At 54.4% G+C, this 16,025-nt stretch overlaps 2 protein-coding genes across 9 annotated transcripts in view; one reads left to right on the top strand and one right to left on the bottom strand.

Annotated features, from left to right (window-relative positions):
- Positions 1 to 10,102, top strand: part of CACNA1D (calcium voltage-gated channel subunit alpha1 D) — a 296,933-nt gene extending 286,831 nt beyond the window's left edge. For 5 of the 6 annotated variants that reach the window (XM_045990264.1, XM_045990266.1, XM_045990271.1 and 2 more), the window contains 8 exons: positions 172 to 288; positions 970 to 1,337; positions 1,998 to 2,024; positions 3,529 to 3,678; positions 4,001 to 4,164; positions 6,792 to 6,913; positions 8,468 to 8,788; positions 9,261 to 10,102. In XM_045990264.1, coding sequence (XP_045846220.1) covers positions 172 to 288; positions 970 to 1,337; positions 1,998 to 2,024; positions 3,529 to 3,678; positions 4,001 to 4,164; positions 6,792 to 6,913; positions 8,468 to 8,788; positions 9,261 to 9,554 — 1,563 coding nt within the window. In that variant the 3' untranslated portion in view covers positions 9,555 to 10,102. The remainder of the gene's footprint in view (positions 1 to 171; positions 289 to 969; positions 1,338 to 1,997; positions 2,025 to 3,528; positions 3,679 to 4,000; positions 4,165 to 6,791; positions 6,914 to 8,467; positions 8,789 to 9,260) is intronic. The other variant, XM_045990269.1, reaches the window with a different exon arrangement.
- A 201-nt stretch (positions 10,103 to 10,303) lies between these two features.
- The window catches only part of CHDH (choline dehydrogenase), a 36,868-nt gene continuing 31,146 nt past the window's right edge, over positions 10,304 to 16,025 (bottom strand). For 2 of the 3 annotated variants that reach the window (XM_045990284.1, XM_045990283.1), the window contains one exon: positions 13,813 to 15,607. In XM_045990284.1, coding sequence (XP_045846240.1) covers positions 15,189 to 15,607 — 419 coding nt within the window. In that variant the 3' untranslated portion in view covers positions 13,813 to 15,188. Of the gene's footprint in view, positions 11,111 to 13,812; positions 15,608 to 16,025 lie in introns of those variants that run through there. The other variant, XM_045990281.1, reaches the window with a different exon arrangement.

Genomic DNA, 16,025 nt, shown 5'->3' on the forward strand with positions numbered 1-16,025 from the left:
GGGCTCCGAGGACCCTTCAGTTACATTTATACGAGTAGTCACTACTGTGGGTTGCCCTTTGGAGAAACCTTCCCTTGCCAGAGCTGAACCAGGCAGGAACAGAGCCAAGACCCAGGCCGGGCCCAGCGCACCCACATTGTCTAATCCGTTTTGCCATTTTTGTTGATCTAGGCAGGATTAAGGACACTGCATGACATTGGGCCAGAAATCCGGCGTGCTATATCATGTGATTTGCAAGATGACGAGCCAGAGGAAACAAAACGAGAAGAAGAAGAAGATGTATTCAAAGTAATTATTCCACGCCTAGCTACACACTGGCCACTTGGAGATAGCGGGGCAGGACTTCACTTTGGGGAGTCGGTGATCCACAAAAGAACCTGGAGAATGCACGCCAGCCCCCAGGCCTAGAGGGGCTCACGGACCATGCTTTCCCCACAGCAGACCTTCGGCACCTCCTCTAGGGCCAGGCCTGCTTCCGTCCTGAGCTGGCCACTCTGTCCCATGCTGGCAGCTTCAGAGGAGCCTGGCCACAGCCGCTTGGCCAGTGTGGCTGAGCTTCCTGGGTCCTGCTAGCAGCTGCCCGCCTGTGTGACCCCCTTCTTCCCTGGGCTGGCCCTCAGCCCCCACAGCCCAGAGAGCATGCCTCCTGTCCAGCCTCAACCGCTGGGGGCTGCCAGCCAGCGCTGCTGGCTATAAGTCACCTCAACTTGGAGCGACGGGAAGAGCACACTTGTGTGACAGCCAAGAGCTTGCTCCCCAGCTCAGGGATCGGGAACCTTCCTCATTTCAGGGGGGCCAGCTGCCACACAGACACATCGGCCTGATCTGTGAGACACTCAGATTGCTTTACAGGGATCCTACGGAGCTTACCTAGAATTTGTGTTTCGTGTAGAAAAAAATTACCTAACAAAGCTAGCCTGCATCAAATACTTGTTAAATTACCTGGTGTTGTCTCCCATTATTTTGCAGAGAAATGGTGCCCTGCTTGGAAACCATGTCAATCATGTTAATAGTGATAGGAGAGACCCCCTTCAGCAGACCAATACCACCCACCGTCCCCTGCATGTCCAAAGGCCTTCAGTTCCACCTGCAAGTGATACTGAGAGACCGCTGTTTCCTCCAGCAGGAAATTCGGGGTGTCATAGCCATCATAACCATAATTCCGTAGGAAAGCAAGCTCCCAGCTCAACAAATGCCAATCTCAATAATGCCAATATGTCCAAAGCTGCCCCTGGAAAGCGGCCCAGCATTGGGAACCTTGAGCATATGTCTGAAAATGGGCATCACTCCTCCCACAAGCATGATCGGGAGCCTCGAAGAAGGTCCAGTATTAAAAGGTAACCTTTAAAGTGTGTTTGCACATGGTGACGCAGCGTCTGCCCCAGGCGCTGCTTTCTTCCCTGCGCCCCGGCACACACGGGAGGTGCGCAGGGGGCCTGGGCACTCGAACCTGTGAGTGCTGGGAGCCAGTGATGAACCCAAAGGATAAAGGGCCACCAGCCAGCCTGTGTCCTGCCAAAGGTGTTGGCCTTTAAGACAACATCAGTTGCTGTAAACTCTACCTTCCCCAGTGGTGACCACTTTGGGACAGGGGCTGGCAACCGTTGTAAAGGGCCAGAGGGTAAATACTTTAAGCTTTGGGCACCATACAGGCTCCACTGTAGCGACTGAGCCCTGCTGTTGTAGAGGGAAAGCAGTCCTAGATGCTGTGTAGGCACGTGAATGTGTCTGTGTCCCAAGAAAACTTTATGGACACTGCAGTGTGAACGTCCCAAGGTCACATGCGTTGAAGTATTCTTCTTTGATTTTTTTCTTTGCAGTCCTTTTAGAGCGTAAGAACTGTTGGTAGCTCGTGGACCACATATGGTCTGTAAACCATAGTTTGCTGACCTCTGCACTAGCAACTAGCCTGATAATCTGCATTTCAAATTTCACTGGCAATGTTTAACCTCTGTCTTCTCCCTCCCTCCCTCCTGTGTTATGCCTTTCCTGGATAGAACCCGCTATTATGAAACTTACATTAGGTATGTGCTCATCGCCTGTGTCTGTGCATTGCATGCTCTGTGTTGAGTGTAACCTGCAGGCCTCTCAGTGCCGAGGGCTGAGAACTCCCTTTGAGGCAATAGCCTGATAGGATAGTGGAGCTTGGGGCTGTGGACTCCAGAGGCAGAGGAGTTGCTTTTCCTTCCTTCCTTCCACCTTCCCCTCCCCTCCGCTCCCCTCCCTTCCGCTCCTTCCCGTCCCCTCTTTTTCTCTCATTTTTTAAGATTTTGTTATTTTATTTTAGAGAGAAAGAGCATGTGCAAGCCAGGGGGAGAGGGAGAGAAACTCAAGCAGACTCTTCGTTGAGCACAGAGCCCAACTCGGGGCTCTGCTTCACGACCCTGAGATCATGACCTGAGCGGAAACCAAGAGTCCAATGCTCAACCAGCTGTGCCACCCAGGCGCCCCAGTAGTTGATTCCTTCTAAGCAAAGGAGCTTTTCTGTCCCTCTGTGCACAGACTGTGAGATCCTCCAGCAACTGGTGTTCACACGCTCATGTGCCCAGGAGCTAGCCCCTGCGCGCCTGGTGACCTCCATGTAGGGAGAGTCCACGGCACACTTCTGGGCGCCTTGCCCAGGAGGCTGGCCCTGCCTGCTCAAGCCTCTTGTGGAGGCTTCATAAAAGCATGACCCCAACCTCCTGAAGACCGAAGACCGGGTCTTCTCCTTTGTCTCCCATGTAGCCCTCAACATTCGTGCAGTGAGTCCTGCTGTATGTTTGCTGGACCGGCTTGAATTGTCAGTGGGATGATCATTTTGTTGGGGACTGAGAGGCTGGGTCTCTTGGTTTAATTATAGCAAGTGTAGTCAGCTGCTCAGCAGCAACTTGAGAGAACGAAGAACTTGGAGGGAACACAGTCCTCTCTCTTGGGAGAGAGTCGATGTGACAATGTGGCTGGTTTTCCTGAGGACTGAGGCCAGGATAGCAGCTTTCAGGGAGCTAGCATGACAGTCTTGCCATGTAGGCAGGGCTATCTTTGAAAACCTGGCAGGTGTCACCCTTGTGAGTCTCCCCGGGGACACTATCCCAAACTCCTGTCACATTTCCTGGGTCAGAGTTAGTGGGAGACTGGTCAGAGAGCCTCTTTGTTCTGGACCCTGGAGTCACATGGCCCAGAGAAGGAAGGAGCAGGGATCAGAGTAGCTGGCCTGGGAGCCCAGTGTCTTCTCCCCGTGACTGCTGATTGCTGCAGGCCTCTAGGTCCATTTCCTTATTTTGTTCCCCAAATGACACCCACTCCTTTGGCTCCATGGCCCCTAGGCACAATGGTTTGGCATGGGCACTGTGCAAGTTACTGAGAGAGTGATACCCCCCCCCCCACCGCAGCACACGCATATGCTCACACAGTGCTGCCGCCAGAGGCCTAACAGTCCAGTCCCAGGTACACCAGGGAGGAGCCAGGGGCTCATGGGGCAGGAGTGCTGGCTACGCACCGAGGCCCAGCTGGGTGCTCAGGTCCTTGGGCCTTCTCTCGCCACTGCAGGTCTGACTCGGGGGATGAGCAGTTCCCCACTATCTGCCGGGAAGGTCCGGAGATCTGTGGCTACTTCAGGGACTCCCGCTGCCTGGAGGAACAGGAGTATTTCAGTGGTGAGGAGGGCTATGAGGATGCCGGCTCACCAACCGGGAGCAGGTGAGCAGCTCTGCGGCTCGGGCTGACATCAGGAAGCCTGGCGGTCTCCAGCCCCTCGTACTCTGCAGCAGGGGCCCACCGATACCACATCTGGACTGCCTCAGAGGCAGGCAGAGTGGGGGCTGCCTTTTCAGACCAGCTTCTCCCAACGCTCTGAATCTTCTGTGAAGCTGAGGACCGACTGCCTGGCTCTCAGCCAGTCCAGGGTGTCCAAGAAAGCCGGGGAGAGGACTGTGACCATGGGTGTATCTGAGCTAAGAGGACTTGTTAACAAAGGTCTCATGTGCCCCTTACCCTTTCTCTTGGCCTTTTTGACTCCCAGGCAAAACTACAGCTACTACAGCCGATACCCTGGTGGCAGCTGGGACTTTGAGCGGCCCCGAGGCTACCATCACCCCCAAGGCTTCTTGGAGGATGAGGACTCACCCATTTGCTATGATTCCCGGAGATCTCCAAGGAGACGCCTACTACCTCCCACCCCGACATGTGAGGCCAGATTTTTTGTTTTGGGTGAAGCCTCCCAGAGAACAGTGTGACAGGTGTGGTCTCACTGCACTAGGGACAGTCAGTCTGCAAGACCAGATGGGATTGGAGACCCCATCAGTATCGGCTTTCCCTTCTGTCTCATCCGTGTCCCACGTGATTGAGCTCAAACCACTTCGGCACCATTCTTAACTCTGAGCACAGAGGAGGGCAGCATGTGGTCCTGAATGTGCCCAGTACATGCCCTCTGATGAGGGACTTTTTGTGCGCGTTATCATTGCCTTGGAGCCTGGGGTTCATCACATGGGGTAGACGCGATGTGCGGCGTGGGGTTGTCAGGCCCTCTCTGTGGACCGGGTAGCTGACCCTCAGAGGGCAGAAGTGAGCAGCCCCTGTGCAGAGCTGGACCTGAGCCCAGGCCTGTCCCATCAACACCCCCCCACACACACCTCTGAGGAGCCCCCCTCCACCACCCCCATCTTTGCCATGTGTCAGCCAGTGCCCTTGCTCAGGGAGCAGGTTTTGGGTCAGTGCCCCGGTCCTGGGGCTGGAAGAGTCCCATCCTGCTGAGAAGAGGCAGGGGGCCAGCTGTCCCCCACCTGGTTTTCTTATGCAGGTGGCCTAAGTAGAACTGCAAGAAATGTAGCTCAACCTCCAGTGAGGGACTTGGGCCGGGGTAAGAAATGAAGCTGTGGCCCCTGCCTGCTCCTGGCCAGGCAGGTGGATTTTGCACTTGGGGGCGTTTTGGTGATGGTTAAAAGATAGCTATTCCTGGTGTTTCTGAGGAATGAAGCATATTTTTGAGGAGGACTCTAATCAGTAACCAAAAATAGCCAAGACACATTGTCTCTGAGTCGTCTGACTCCATGTGCCATAACCAATCCAGCTGGGTGGTGCCAGGGGCCCTCTCCTCTCTCCTGTGGTCACAGACCTGCTGAGGAGCGTCACCAAACCCATTTCCATGGTTAATATTTAATTCTGCAGTCCCAAACACATGCTGCCAAACAGAGCAATTCTGAGCTCCCTAAATACTGGGTGAAACATGCAGTTGAGCCCACAGAGGCCCCTCGTCCGTGGAGTGCCCTGTCCTCCCTGGGCCCTCCCTATGTCCCCTACAGTGGCCACATTAATGCCCACCATTCAGGGGCACCACTGAGCGAAGTGAGGAACCAGAGTGGGCCAGAGGAGAGGCCCTCTGTATTTGTAAGGGCAGGTCAACAAAACGTATTTGCTTTGCTGCCTATCACTTCAGACCTTGGGCAGGAGAAGGTGAAGTGTTCCGCCTGTGTTTTCAGCAATGGTGGGATTATCTCCTCTGTCAGAATAGGTTATGCACAGCCGGTGAGATGATGGGTGTATCCACAGACTGATTTTCAAAACAGCGGCACTACCCGAATGAGAGAGATGGTGGTTTCCTCTGTGGGCTCCGAGCCCCTGGCCCTGGCCCGCTGGCCCTAGGAGGGTCATGGAGAGTATGCCTATGGCAGAGGCCCGGCTGTCTCATGAGGACAGCAGCTGTCTGTGTCCTACTGAGGTGGGACACTGAGGCAACGGCGGCCCAGTATACCTCCCAGGGGACACCTTAAGCCTGCCTGGCTGGGGCTGCTTGTCTCTTCCACCTGCATTGGGCAGGGCCGGCCAAGGGCTCAGCCCAGTCTTCTCACACTTTTAGATTAGAGCTCTCCCAGAACCCAGTTCCTGCCACTTCCTGTGATCCCCAGGAAGCCTGGGAGGCTTGCCCCTGCACCTTTCCAGTGTAGGAATCGGGGGTGTGGAGTTTTGCTGGGGCATGAGAAATGCCTGGGATCTTAGGAAGCAGGGCTGAAGAGCCCTGGCTCCTGCCTTGCAAACTGTCAGTAAGGCCCCCACGCGTGTCTCTAGGGCCAGCACCCTTGAGGGCGGACCTGTTCCCAGGGGACCTCTGGCCTGTGCTTGGGGGCCCAGAATTCGGACTGACCTCCTGGGCCCTGTGTCCCGTTAAGCCACAAACTCGGGATCTCTTGTCATTGCTCAGCCTGTGCATGAGCCTCTGTTTCGAGGGGCTTTTAATGGTACAGCCGTATTCTCTAACGTTAGAGGTGTTCTTTTCTGGTTTTGCCTTCGGTGCTACAAAAGCTAGGTCTTCCCCAAAGAAAGATTTTGCTTCTAACCTAGTTGAGCTGATAGCAAGTCACTCCCCTTAGAGCAGGTATGAGCACAGGAGCGCCAGCAAGATGCCAGGCACCCCCCAGACACTTGGGATACCTGCAGGGAGAGAAGAGGGCAGCAGCAGGTGTTCCCAGGATTCGAGAACAACACTGTGTTCTTGACCTGAAATGCCATGTTCCCCACAGTGTGTGTACTGGGCCGGGGCATCCAGTCAGAAGAGCTGCCCTCCAGAGCCTTGAGCTCCGCCTCGTGAGAACAGACCCCACGTTTACAAGAATCCAGCTTGCATTAACTAAAAACATCTTCAGTGAGGCAGCTTCTTCATCCTCCCGAAGTTCTGAGACCTCACCCCCTAATGCTTTTCCTTGGACATATGGCTTGCTTCCTCTGGGGCCCCTAGCTGAGTGTCTAGGGGCCACCCTGAGCCCCTGGGGCCTCACAGACCGCCGGTTTCACAACCACTGCTGTGCTTTGCTTCTCAGCCCACCGGAGATCCTCCTTCAACTTCGAGTGCCTGCGGCGGCAGAGCAGCCAGGAGGAGGTCCCACTGTCCCCCGCCGTGCCCCGCCGCACAGCCCTGCCTCTGCACCTGATGCAGCAACAGGTGAGCCGTCACACCTGGCCTGGACCCCACAGGCCTGGGGCAGCCGGTGCAGGGGCCGCCCTCGGGACACCCCCCTCCTGGCTGCCAGTAGCAGGAGGGAAGAAGAGAGCCTTCACAGACACTCTGGTTCTGTCCAAATAGACGTGGTCACGAGCCCCATTTCACAGAGGAACAAATATCAGGGAGAGGGCTGGTGACATGCCTGAGCTCCACAGGAAGTGCGTGACCAAGTTGACCTAGGAATCCAAGCCTGCCAGCTTCCAAAGCTGGGCCCTGGCTGTGGTGCACACTGTGTTCTCTCTGGGGCCTGGTACAGTCCCTGATACATGGAGTGGTGCTCGCTTGCCTGGTCCTGAACCGTCAGTGCTGCCCTTTATTTGCTCAGAGACGTTCTTCCTTCATTAAGACACATCTGTAGAGACCTTTGCGGGCAGGGTGCTGGCATCATGGGTGGGCGAGCCTCCAACCCTGCCTGCAAGGGGAGAGTGTGGTCCAGGGAGAAGGACCCGGCCACAGTGAGGTGGCTGGACAGGAGGGAGCCCAGGGCCTGGAGGGGTGGTGGGGCTGCAGCCCTCTCGCCAGGGCTTTGCCTCAAGGGCAAGAATAAGGCACTTTTTCTTTCTGCAAAGAGCATGTCAGAGATGCAGTCCACTGCGTACGTGTGTCAGGGGCCGGAGGGCGTGTGGGGAGCCCCCAGCCCATGAACGTGCAGAGCCGGCTCATGCCCAGCTCGCTTGCCGCCAACATCCTGAGCGCGTGAGCACTAGCTTCTGTTTCAGGTGTTCTGTTCAGGTCTCTCTGCCAACTTCTTACTTTTCTGCCTTCAGTTTTTATGTTAATTTTTATTCATGCCCCGCTTTGTTGTGGAAGGGCAAAGCATGGGAAGGCCCAGCCATCAAATGCCACGAACCAAGTAGGCCTAGACGTCTCAGGAGGCACGTGCGTGCAAATGCCCCTCCCTCTGCTGTCTGCCCCCACCCCCGCCCCCAGGGCCAGATCCGTGTGTGCACTGCCTCCCTCGGGTGGCTGTGGCTTCTGGTTGTGGCCCTCTGTGCAGAGAGGGAGCGCTGGGGTGGCTGCCCGGGGGCAGCTGGAGGCAGGAGAAGCAGCTGGTGCCCAGAGCTACAGAGCAGCCCGGGTACCAGCTGGTGTGGTGAACTGCACCAGAGCGGAGAGAACTGTGTCGCTTCCGAGGGCTGGGAATGACTCGTTTGCCCCATATGTCCTTCTGTATTTAAACTGAGAGTGAACTGGGTGGTGTGTTTATGCAGCCCAAGGAGAATGTCTTCTCTAATTCTCCACTCCTTGGCCACAATTTCATGAATTAGCAGCTGATGCCTCCTTAGGAACAGGCATGAGAAGTGCATTATGGATTCGGGGAAACTGAAAACAGTCTGCCAGGAAGCCAGATTTTACTACCTGTGTCCTTTTCACATGCTCCTCTTTTATCCGCGGCCGCCCCCGTGCAGCAGTGCCTCCTGCTTGCTGTGCCTGGGGAGCCCTCGGGCCTGCCCCTGAGGATCTCTGGCCCTGCCTCCTCTTGTCTCTCCCCAGATCATGGCAGTTGCAGGCCTGGATTCCAGTAAAGCCCAGAAGTACTCGCCGAGCCACTCAACCAGGTCATGGGCCACCCCTCCGGCGACCCCTCCATACCGGGACTGGACGCCATGCTATGCACCCCTGATCCAGGTGGAGCGACCGGAGGTCCTGGACCAGGTCAATGGCAGCCTGCCATCCCTGCACCGGAGCTCATGGTACACGGACGAGCCTGGCATCTCATACCGAACATTCACACCAGCCAGCCTGACCGTCCCCAGCAGCTTCCGCAACAAGAACAGTGACAAACAGAGGAGTGCTGACAGCCTGGTGGAGGCGGTGAGTGTGCCACGGACCGGCAGGCTCCGGCACAGCAGAGGGGGACAGGCCAGTGCCGTGGCAGTTCTGGGGGTGGGGTGAGGCTCAGGAGTCAAGCTGGGTCCCTCTCCCTCTGGATCACGCCCATTCCTCGGAAGCAAAGATGGTACCTGTAGCGCGAGTGTAAGAATACCACCACTGCCCATTCTAATGGAGCTGGACCTAGGATGACAGGTGCCAGGCCTGCAGATAGCCCTGCCTCCTACTGAAACCTTTTCCCTAGTGGGGCTCACTCTCGTTGGGTGACATGTAGTGTTCAAATTCCATGACTTTTCCAAGCCATTCACATTTAACTGTCACATGTGAGGTCTAGCAAACAGGACTGGCAGTCCCCAGAGCACATCCTGTCGTTAGTGCCTGAGGGGGCTCCTCTGTCATTTTCCCAGCAGAGCCTTGTAAAGCATTTATGCCGTCAATCCTCTGTCCCGCACAGGTCCTGATATCTGAAGGCTTAGGACGGTATGCAAGGGACCCAAAATTTGTATCGGCAACAAAACACGAAATAGCCGATGCCTGTGACCTGACCATCGATGAGATGGAGAGTGCAGCCAGCAACCTGCTCAACGGGACTGTGCATCCCCGGGCTAACGGGGGCATGGGCCCTGTCTCCCACCGGCAGGACTATGAGCTCCAGGACTTTGGGCCGGGCTACAGCGATGAAGAGCCCGACCCCGGAAGAGATGAGGAGGACCTGGCAGATGAAATGATCTGCATCACCACCCTGTAGCCCCCAGGGAGGGGTGGACTGGCTCTGGCCTCAGGTGGGGTGCCGGAGGGCCAGGGAAAAAGTGCCTCGTAGTTAGGAAAGGTTAGGCACTAGTGTGGAGTCTGTATTCAATTACACTTTTGTACAAGTGATGTCATGCCTCATGGAAGCCATAAACCTGGTAGGGGATAGCCGTGCACCCATGCCCAGCCCCAGCTGGGGGAAGCAGCAGGTCGAGCCCTCCAGGGGAGGACCCGAGAGGAGGTGGGACAAGCCCTGCCCACTTTTCCAACACGCCCCTGGGGCGTTCACCCGCGCCCACCCACCAGCTGGCACAGTGGGGAAGGTCAAGGTGATGACGATCACCACACCTGTGTCATTACCTCAGCCATTGGTCTAGCATATCAGACATTCACTGGGCCCAGCATATCCATTTTTAAACCCTTTCCCCCCAAATACACTGCTTCCTGGTTTCTGTTTAGCTGTTTGGAAATACAGTGTGTGAATCAGGACCTACCTACCAGCCGTCATCTGGAGAGGGGAGCAGGACCTTATACACAAGGTTTTCTGTTATGTGACCCCGGTTTACAAGAGAGAGAGTCACTCAGTCGGTTTCTGACTGTCAGCTCAAGGGCAACTGTAAACTGGAATAATCATGCACTCGCAACCAGGTAAACTTAGATATGCTAGTTTGTTTAAAAATTATAGATTTACTGTACATGACTTGTAATATACTATAATTTGTATTTGTAAAGAGATGGTCTATATTTTGTAATTATTGTACCGTATTTGAACTGCAGCAATATCCATGGGTCCTAATAATTGTAGTTCCCCACTGAAATTTAGAAATTACTAGCATTTTTACTTGGGCTGTACAGAAGTAGAAGAAACAGAGCCAATTCTCATTTATTCCGTGAAAATCTTCTGGGGATGAAATTTTAAGTTCAAAAGAACTCGGACTATAGAGATTTTTTCTAAAAATATTTTGAGTCACTCTAAATCTACCTTTACACAAGATATACCAGATGATGATTTACAGCCTTTGCTTTGGGCAAGAGTTCTGGGATTTGATAGTGTACCTTTGGTCCACCATGGGTCGCAGCGGTCTTTGACTTTACTGAGCCTCCGATAAGCTCATCCTGTCGGTCGAGCCGGTTACTCTGACCCTGTGGCATTCACAGCGGCACCTCTGCTGCCCCCAGAAGACCTCTTTTGCATCTCTGGTGTCGAAATGATGGCACAGGTGGATGGAGTTCCTCTGCTCTTGCTCCCTGAGGATGGCTGCTGCTCGTTGGGGGAGGGGGGGCGGAGGGGCACAGCGATGATCTGCAGGATTAGAACGCTGGGTCTGTCCGGGTCGTATTGTTGCCTTTTTACACAACACTGCTGTACTGTGTGTTCTCTTTGAGGGCTTTTATATGCAACTGAATGAGGGCTGAAGTTTTCATTAGAACGTACTCACACTCCGGTTGTACTGCCTGATGAAAACCCACTTTTGGACCACGAGACCCACCAAGGCTTCCTTTTCTGTTCAAGGAATCATGCCGACTTTGTCAAGTTACCTTGGCAGGGATTCCCTGCGGTCAAAAAAAAAAAAAAAGACAATTAGCAGTTTTTGGTTCAAAATTTTTAAATATTACCTAGACAACCTGTTAATATTTTGGGTTTGTTTTTCGTTTTTTTTGTAAATAACAATACTTTGTTATGAAGACCTTACAAACCTCTTCTTAAGACATTCTTACTCCAGATCCAGGCAAAAACACTTCAAGGTTTGTAAATGACTATTTCCTGACATAAATTTTTTTAAATTAAAATGCAAAACGTTCTTCAGAATAAAACCGTGTAATAATTTTTATTGTATGAGGGAGCGCTCACTGCAAAGAGCCTCTGTGGGCCGGTGAGCTCTGCAGAAGGGGGAGGCACTCGGTGAGGGCAGTCCTGGGACGGTATAACTGCTATTCTCATGGCTCCCTCCTTGATGCCCATGGTCACTCAGCCCTGGCTGCAGAGAGCACTGTTCCTCCTAAAGGGCTAAGCCATTGTCCCCATCACCTCTGCTGGGTACTCTTCTCACTGTGTGGCTTCTCAGCAGCAGCCCTACCAGGATGGGGTTTTCTGGTGCAGGCCGCCATCTTTCCCCATCAGGACTCACAAACTGGCCTGCGGACAGGCTGCACCAGTCATAATAGGCCTACGTTAAGTCTGGTCCAACCTCCCATCTACCATGAAATTGTGCTTTGTAAGAAGCTGGAAGTTACCGAACCATGTGGTGGTGGTGTTGTGTACCCTTTGCTTCAGGAAAGTTTTAAGATGAAATGTTTCTTCTTTTTGGCCCCCTCCCCCTTAAAAAGGTCATTTTGTTGTATCTCCAGGAATAGTGGATTTGGTTTTGTGTTTTTCACACCACAAATGGAAAGGGCAGATCCGCTTGAACTTCCAACCAGCAGGAACCTCATTAACAGCTTTTTCTCCTATTTCTATCCGGGCAGCTGGGCCAGATGGGGCTTTGCGGCTCTATTCCCACATTTTGGAGCCTGCCAGAGGCCAGGAAGCTTCTTGGCACACAGTGTGAGCTTTACTTGCCTCACTGCTGACCCCATGTTTGTGAAAGGAACCAGGATACTCTACTTCAAATTGTTTATATGTTATGGTCTTCAGTGTCTTTGCCAGTTGTGTTTCCTTACAAAGGTTTCCCCTGTTGTGATGGGCTGCAGGTTTGTTCTAAAAACTGGTCAGCGACAGAGCTCCAGCTCCTTCCCTGACTCAGAAACAGACACCACCGAGGCTTGCATGTGTTGACAGTTTTTATTTCTCCAAAAGGATATGCCTTCTTTCCTGGGGATGTGAGAGGGCAGGAGGATGGGGAGCAGGCCCGGGACCCCTGCCTCCAACGTGGGAGCACCAGCTGAGAGTGGCCTCGCAGGCACCCTTTGGGGACGGCGGCAGGAGAGAGGACTGGGGAGGCTGCCTGGCTCCCAAGACAAGGCTGGTGGAGAGAGCATGCGTTTTCTTCTGGTTTAAGAAAAAAGGATGTAGGTATTAGAGCTGATGTTAAGTTGGTGGAAACAGGAAACAGCCTTTGTGGGGAGGAACAGGGTTTGGCTGGAGATGAGGCGCTTTTGAATTTATGGAAATGAGGATTCCCACAGTTAGCCCTGGAAGCAAAAAGGCAGCCCATCCAGGTGCCAGGATCTGGCTTCCAGGACCTGCCATTTCCTGGTTCTGCAGCCGGCGGACTGTTCCTTGCCTGTGCCTTCTGTCCCTGGTTGGACCAGGAAGAACCTTCAGCTCGTGCAGCAGCTGGAACACACAGGCTTCTTCGAAGGGATCCGTGCTCAGAGCCTGATCCAGGTACATACATGGTTCCGTTACACTTTTTCAACCATTGTTTACAGAGTACTTCTGGCTGTTAGTATCACAGGCTCTTTGCTAAGGGGCTTAAATAAGCTTCCTCCCAGGACCGAGAGCTGGCCTGCTGTCTGGGTGCCCTGAGGGCTGCCTGGCCCAATGGGCACTCTTCTCCCCTCTCTGGCTTCCTCAGCCAACAGCCCTCTTTCTGAGGTCCAGGCTTCCCTCATGGCACTGGAACTTGGAGACAGCCGCTGTTGCGGCACGGGCCACAGTTCCACTCTGCCAGATGGCTGCCCTTCGCCTGTCAGGGCTCCAGCAAGCAGTCACCCCAAGCCCCAGTATTCTGCCCTGTGGCTGAACCCCAGCAGTACAGCATTCCGCTCTGACTTCCATGGGGCCTGGGTATGGAACACGCACCGTTTTCTCTGAGACTGACTTCTGCATGTGGCTAAATTATGTGATCCTATGGAACAAGGCTCAATGGCCAAGAGTGGGGGAGGGGCCCAGATGTCATCCAGCCATACAGCTTGACACACCTCCTCCGACAGGTCATTCTGCTTGTGTGACCATGCAGACGCAGTAGCAAACCAGCCCGTCCCAGAGACTGACACCACCACAGCACGCAGAGAGACGGCGGAACGGCATGGCTGAGCCACGTGGCCTACCCACACTAGAGAAGGTCCACACGGTCACGCTCAGATCTGGGACCCCTCCACCCACTGAACTTGCTACTCGCTGGCCCTCCGAGCAGGGGGGTTGGCTCCCACACTGCCCCACTGTTCTTTCATCCCTGCAGGTGGCTCGGGAACCCCGAGGATGGTGGCTGTGGACCACGGCTGCGGGGCAGATGGGGAACCTCACTAGGAGAAATAAATCTCTTGGCTGACTTAGACCCTCCCTTGGAACAGAAAATAAAGCAAGAGGCAGGTAAGAGAAAACCAGAGCTCCTTTAAATTTGTAAAGGAAGGAGAGGTGTGATGGTTTTCTTCTTCCCATCTTTCTGGAAGGTCTTTCTCACAAACACAAGTTGTGGCTGTCCAGCCTCCAAGCCATCTCAGTCCACTCCGATCCTGGGCAAAGGCTGGAATGCCCCCTTGCCCTCCCCTCCTTGACCGGGGCAGGTCTCCAGAGCACAAGTCTTTTCTCCCTGCCACAGATGGTGGCTTTGGAAATCTTCAGAAAAGTCAATCCAAAATGCATTTAGTTTTCATTACCTTCTAAGAACAGTCTGGCCAAGGCATCTCCATTCAAAAATCGGTTACTGGATTACATTATTGAATTATAGGAAGTTTAAAGATCAAAGAACTATTTTAAGTGCTACTTGTATCTGGTCCCCCCCCCCCAACTCAAATCTTTGCCAATTTATTTTCATGGGATCAGGTGTATACTGTGACTCGACTGCTTTTTCCATCAGCCTTAGCTCGATCCCTGTCTGCTCCCGTGGATGGCTGCTGAATACGAATTAGCCCGCTTTGCCCATGGCAGGTCATCTCCCCAGACTGACAGGAAAGCATCCTCTTGGGCTAGCTGCTTTGGCTTGGAGCAGCGGTCTGGTCTGTAGGGTTTGCTCTAGGTTTCTAGGTTTCCCTGGTAACAGGAAAATAGTTTAAAATGCTAAATCAGGAAACCTACGGTAATAATGAGACTCTCCAGACTCCTCTCTGAATAAGGTCCAGAAATCGGGCTATGTTTAGTAAGAACCAGAGTATTGGAGAGGTGGGCCTCAGAGTGACCCAACTGGGAGGGGACACGAGAAGCAGAAGAGAAAGAAGCCTGTGTTTTTTCAGGCAGGCAGCTTTCTCTCTGAACAGAGACGCTGGAGGCTTAGGCATGGGCCTCAGCAGCTGGTGGCCTGAGGCAGAGGATGCCTCCCACCGCCAGAGCCCCATGCCATCCAGCTGGCACCCAGCCTCTGCACACAGCACCCAGCGTGGCTTGCTTTAATTAAGAGGGAGGCCCGGGAGAGAACCACTTCCTTTGAATCTGAGCAGGACCCAGGGTTGCAGAGTGCCATGGAGTATAAGATAAGGCCGTGGCTGGAGTTAGCCATCCTCCTCCACTGGCCAGCCCCCCTTCCCCAGTCCCTTTTACTGCCCCTTCAGGAGGTTGGGTGGCAGCCTGCAGAAAAGTGCTGGGGAAAAGGAACCTGCTTCGTTGCCTGATACTGGTCTCCCAGCCTAAGAAATTCCGCATTCTCAGCCACTGAATTGTAAAATTCTAGATAGTTTCAGGAAAGGGCACAGGGGGGCAGGGGCTGTGCTGACCCTTTTGGCTTGGCAGGAGGCTTCTTGGGCCGGGACCACCTCAGCGCTGGGTGGCCACGGTCCCGGGCTTGTAGACAGGGACGTCCTTGTCCCAGAGTGCAGGCTGCCCCCTGATGATGTCTGCTGCTTTCTCTGCGATCATGATGGTGGGGGCGTTCAGGTTGCCGCTGACCACACTGGGCATGATGGAAGCGTCGACCACCCTGAGGTTCTGCACCCCAAGCACCCTGGTCTGTGGATCCACCACGGCCATGGGATCAGAGGGCTGGCCCATCTTGCAGGTGCACGAGGGGTGGTAGGCGCTGTCGGCCTTTGCCCTCACGAAGGCATCGATCTCCTCATCTGACTGCACGTTGCTTCCTGGCTGGAGCTCCTTCCCCCGGAACGGCGCCAGAGCTTTCTGGGCAAAAATTTCTCTGGTCAGCTTCACACACTGTCGGAAGTCATTAATGTCGGTTTCTGTCAACGAGAAGAGGTAGGTGAGGCGACTCCTCCTACAGAGGATTCGGAACTCGGAGAGGCTCGGTAAGCTGCCCGAGGGCACAGGTCAGTGCCTACCGCCCTGTGATCCCACGGCCGGGGTGGAGCCACAGACCACGGTGCTGGGGGCGGAAACGTCAGGGACACGGAGCCACCAGGTGGTTTGCCACCAAGCAGAGTCCCGCGATGGCAAACAGGCAGCACCCTCAGTGGGTACGGCCTGCCTCCTGCCATCATGGCTGTGCGCACGCTGCAAGTCGTTACTGAGCGACGGGGAGAGCTCCTTTGCGCTTTGGGCAGGGGCAGGCCCCGGAATGCAGTCTCCTTTTCCAGGAGGGTGCTCAGGGTAGCAGCGGCACAACTGCTCTGTGAGCTCTACGCCTACAGCCGGATCTCC

The sequence above is a fragment of the Meles meles genome, chromosome 20, assembly GCF_922984935.1.
Source record: "Meles meles chromosome 20, mMelMel3.1 paternal haplotype, whole genome shotgun sequence".
In the NCBI taxonomy this organism is placed as follows: Eukaryota; Metazoa; Chordata; class Mammalia; order Carnivora; family Mustelidae; genus Meles; species Meles meles.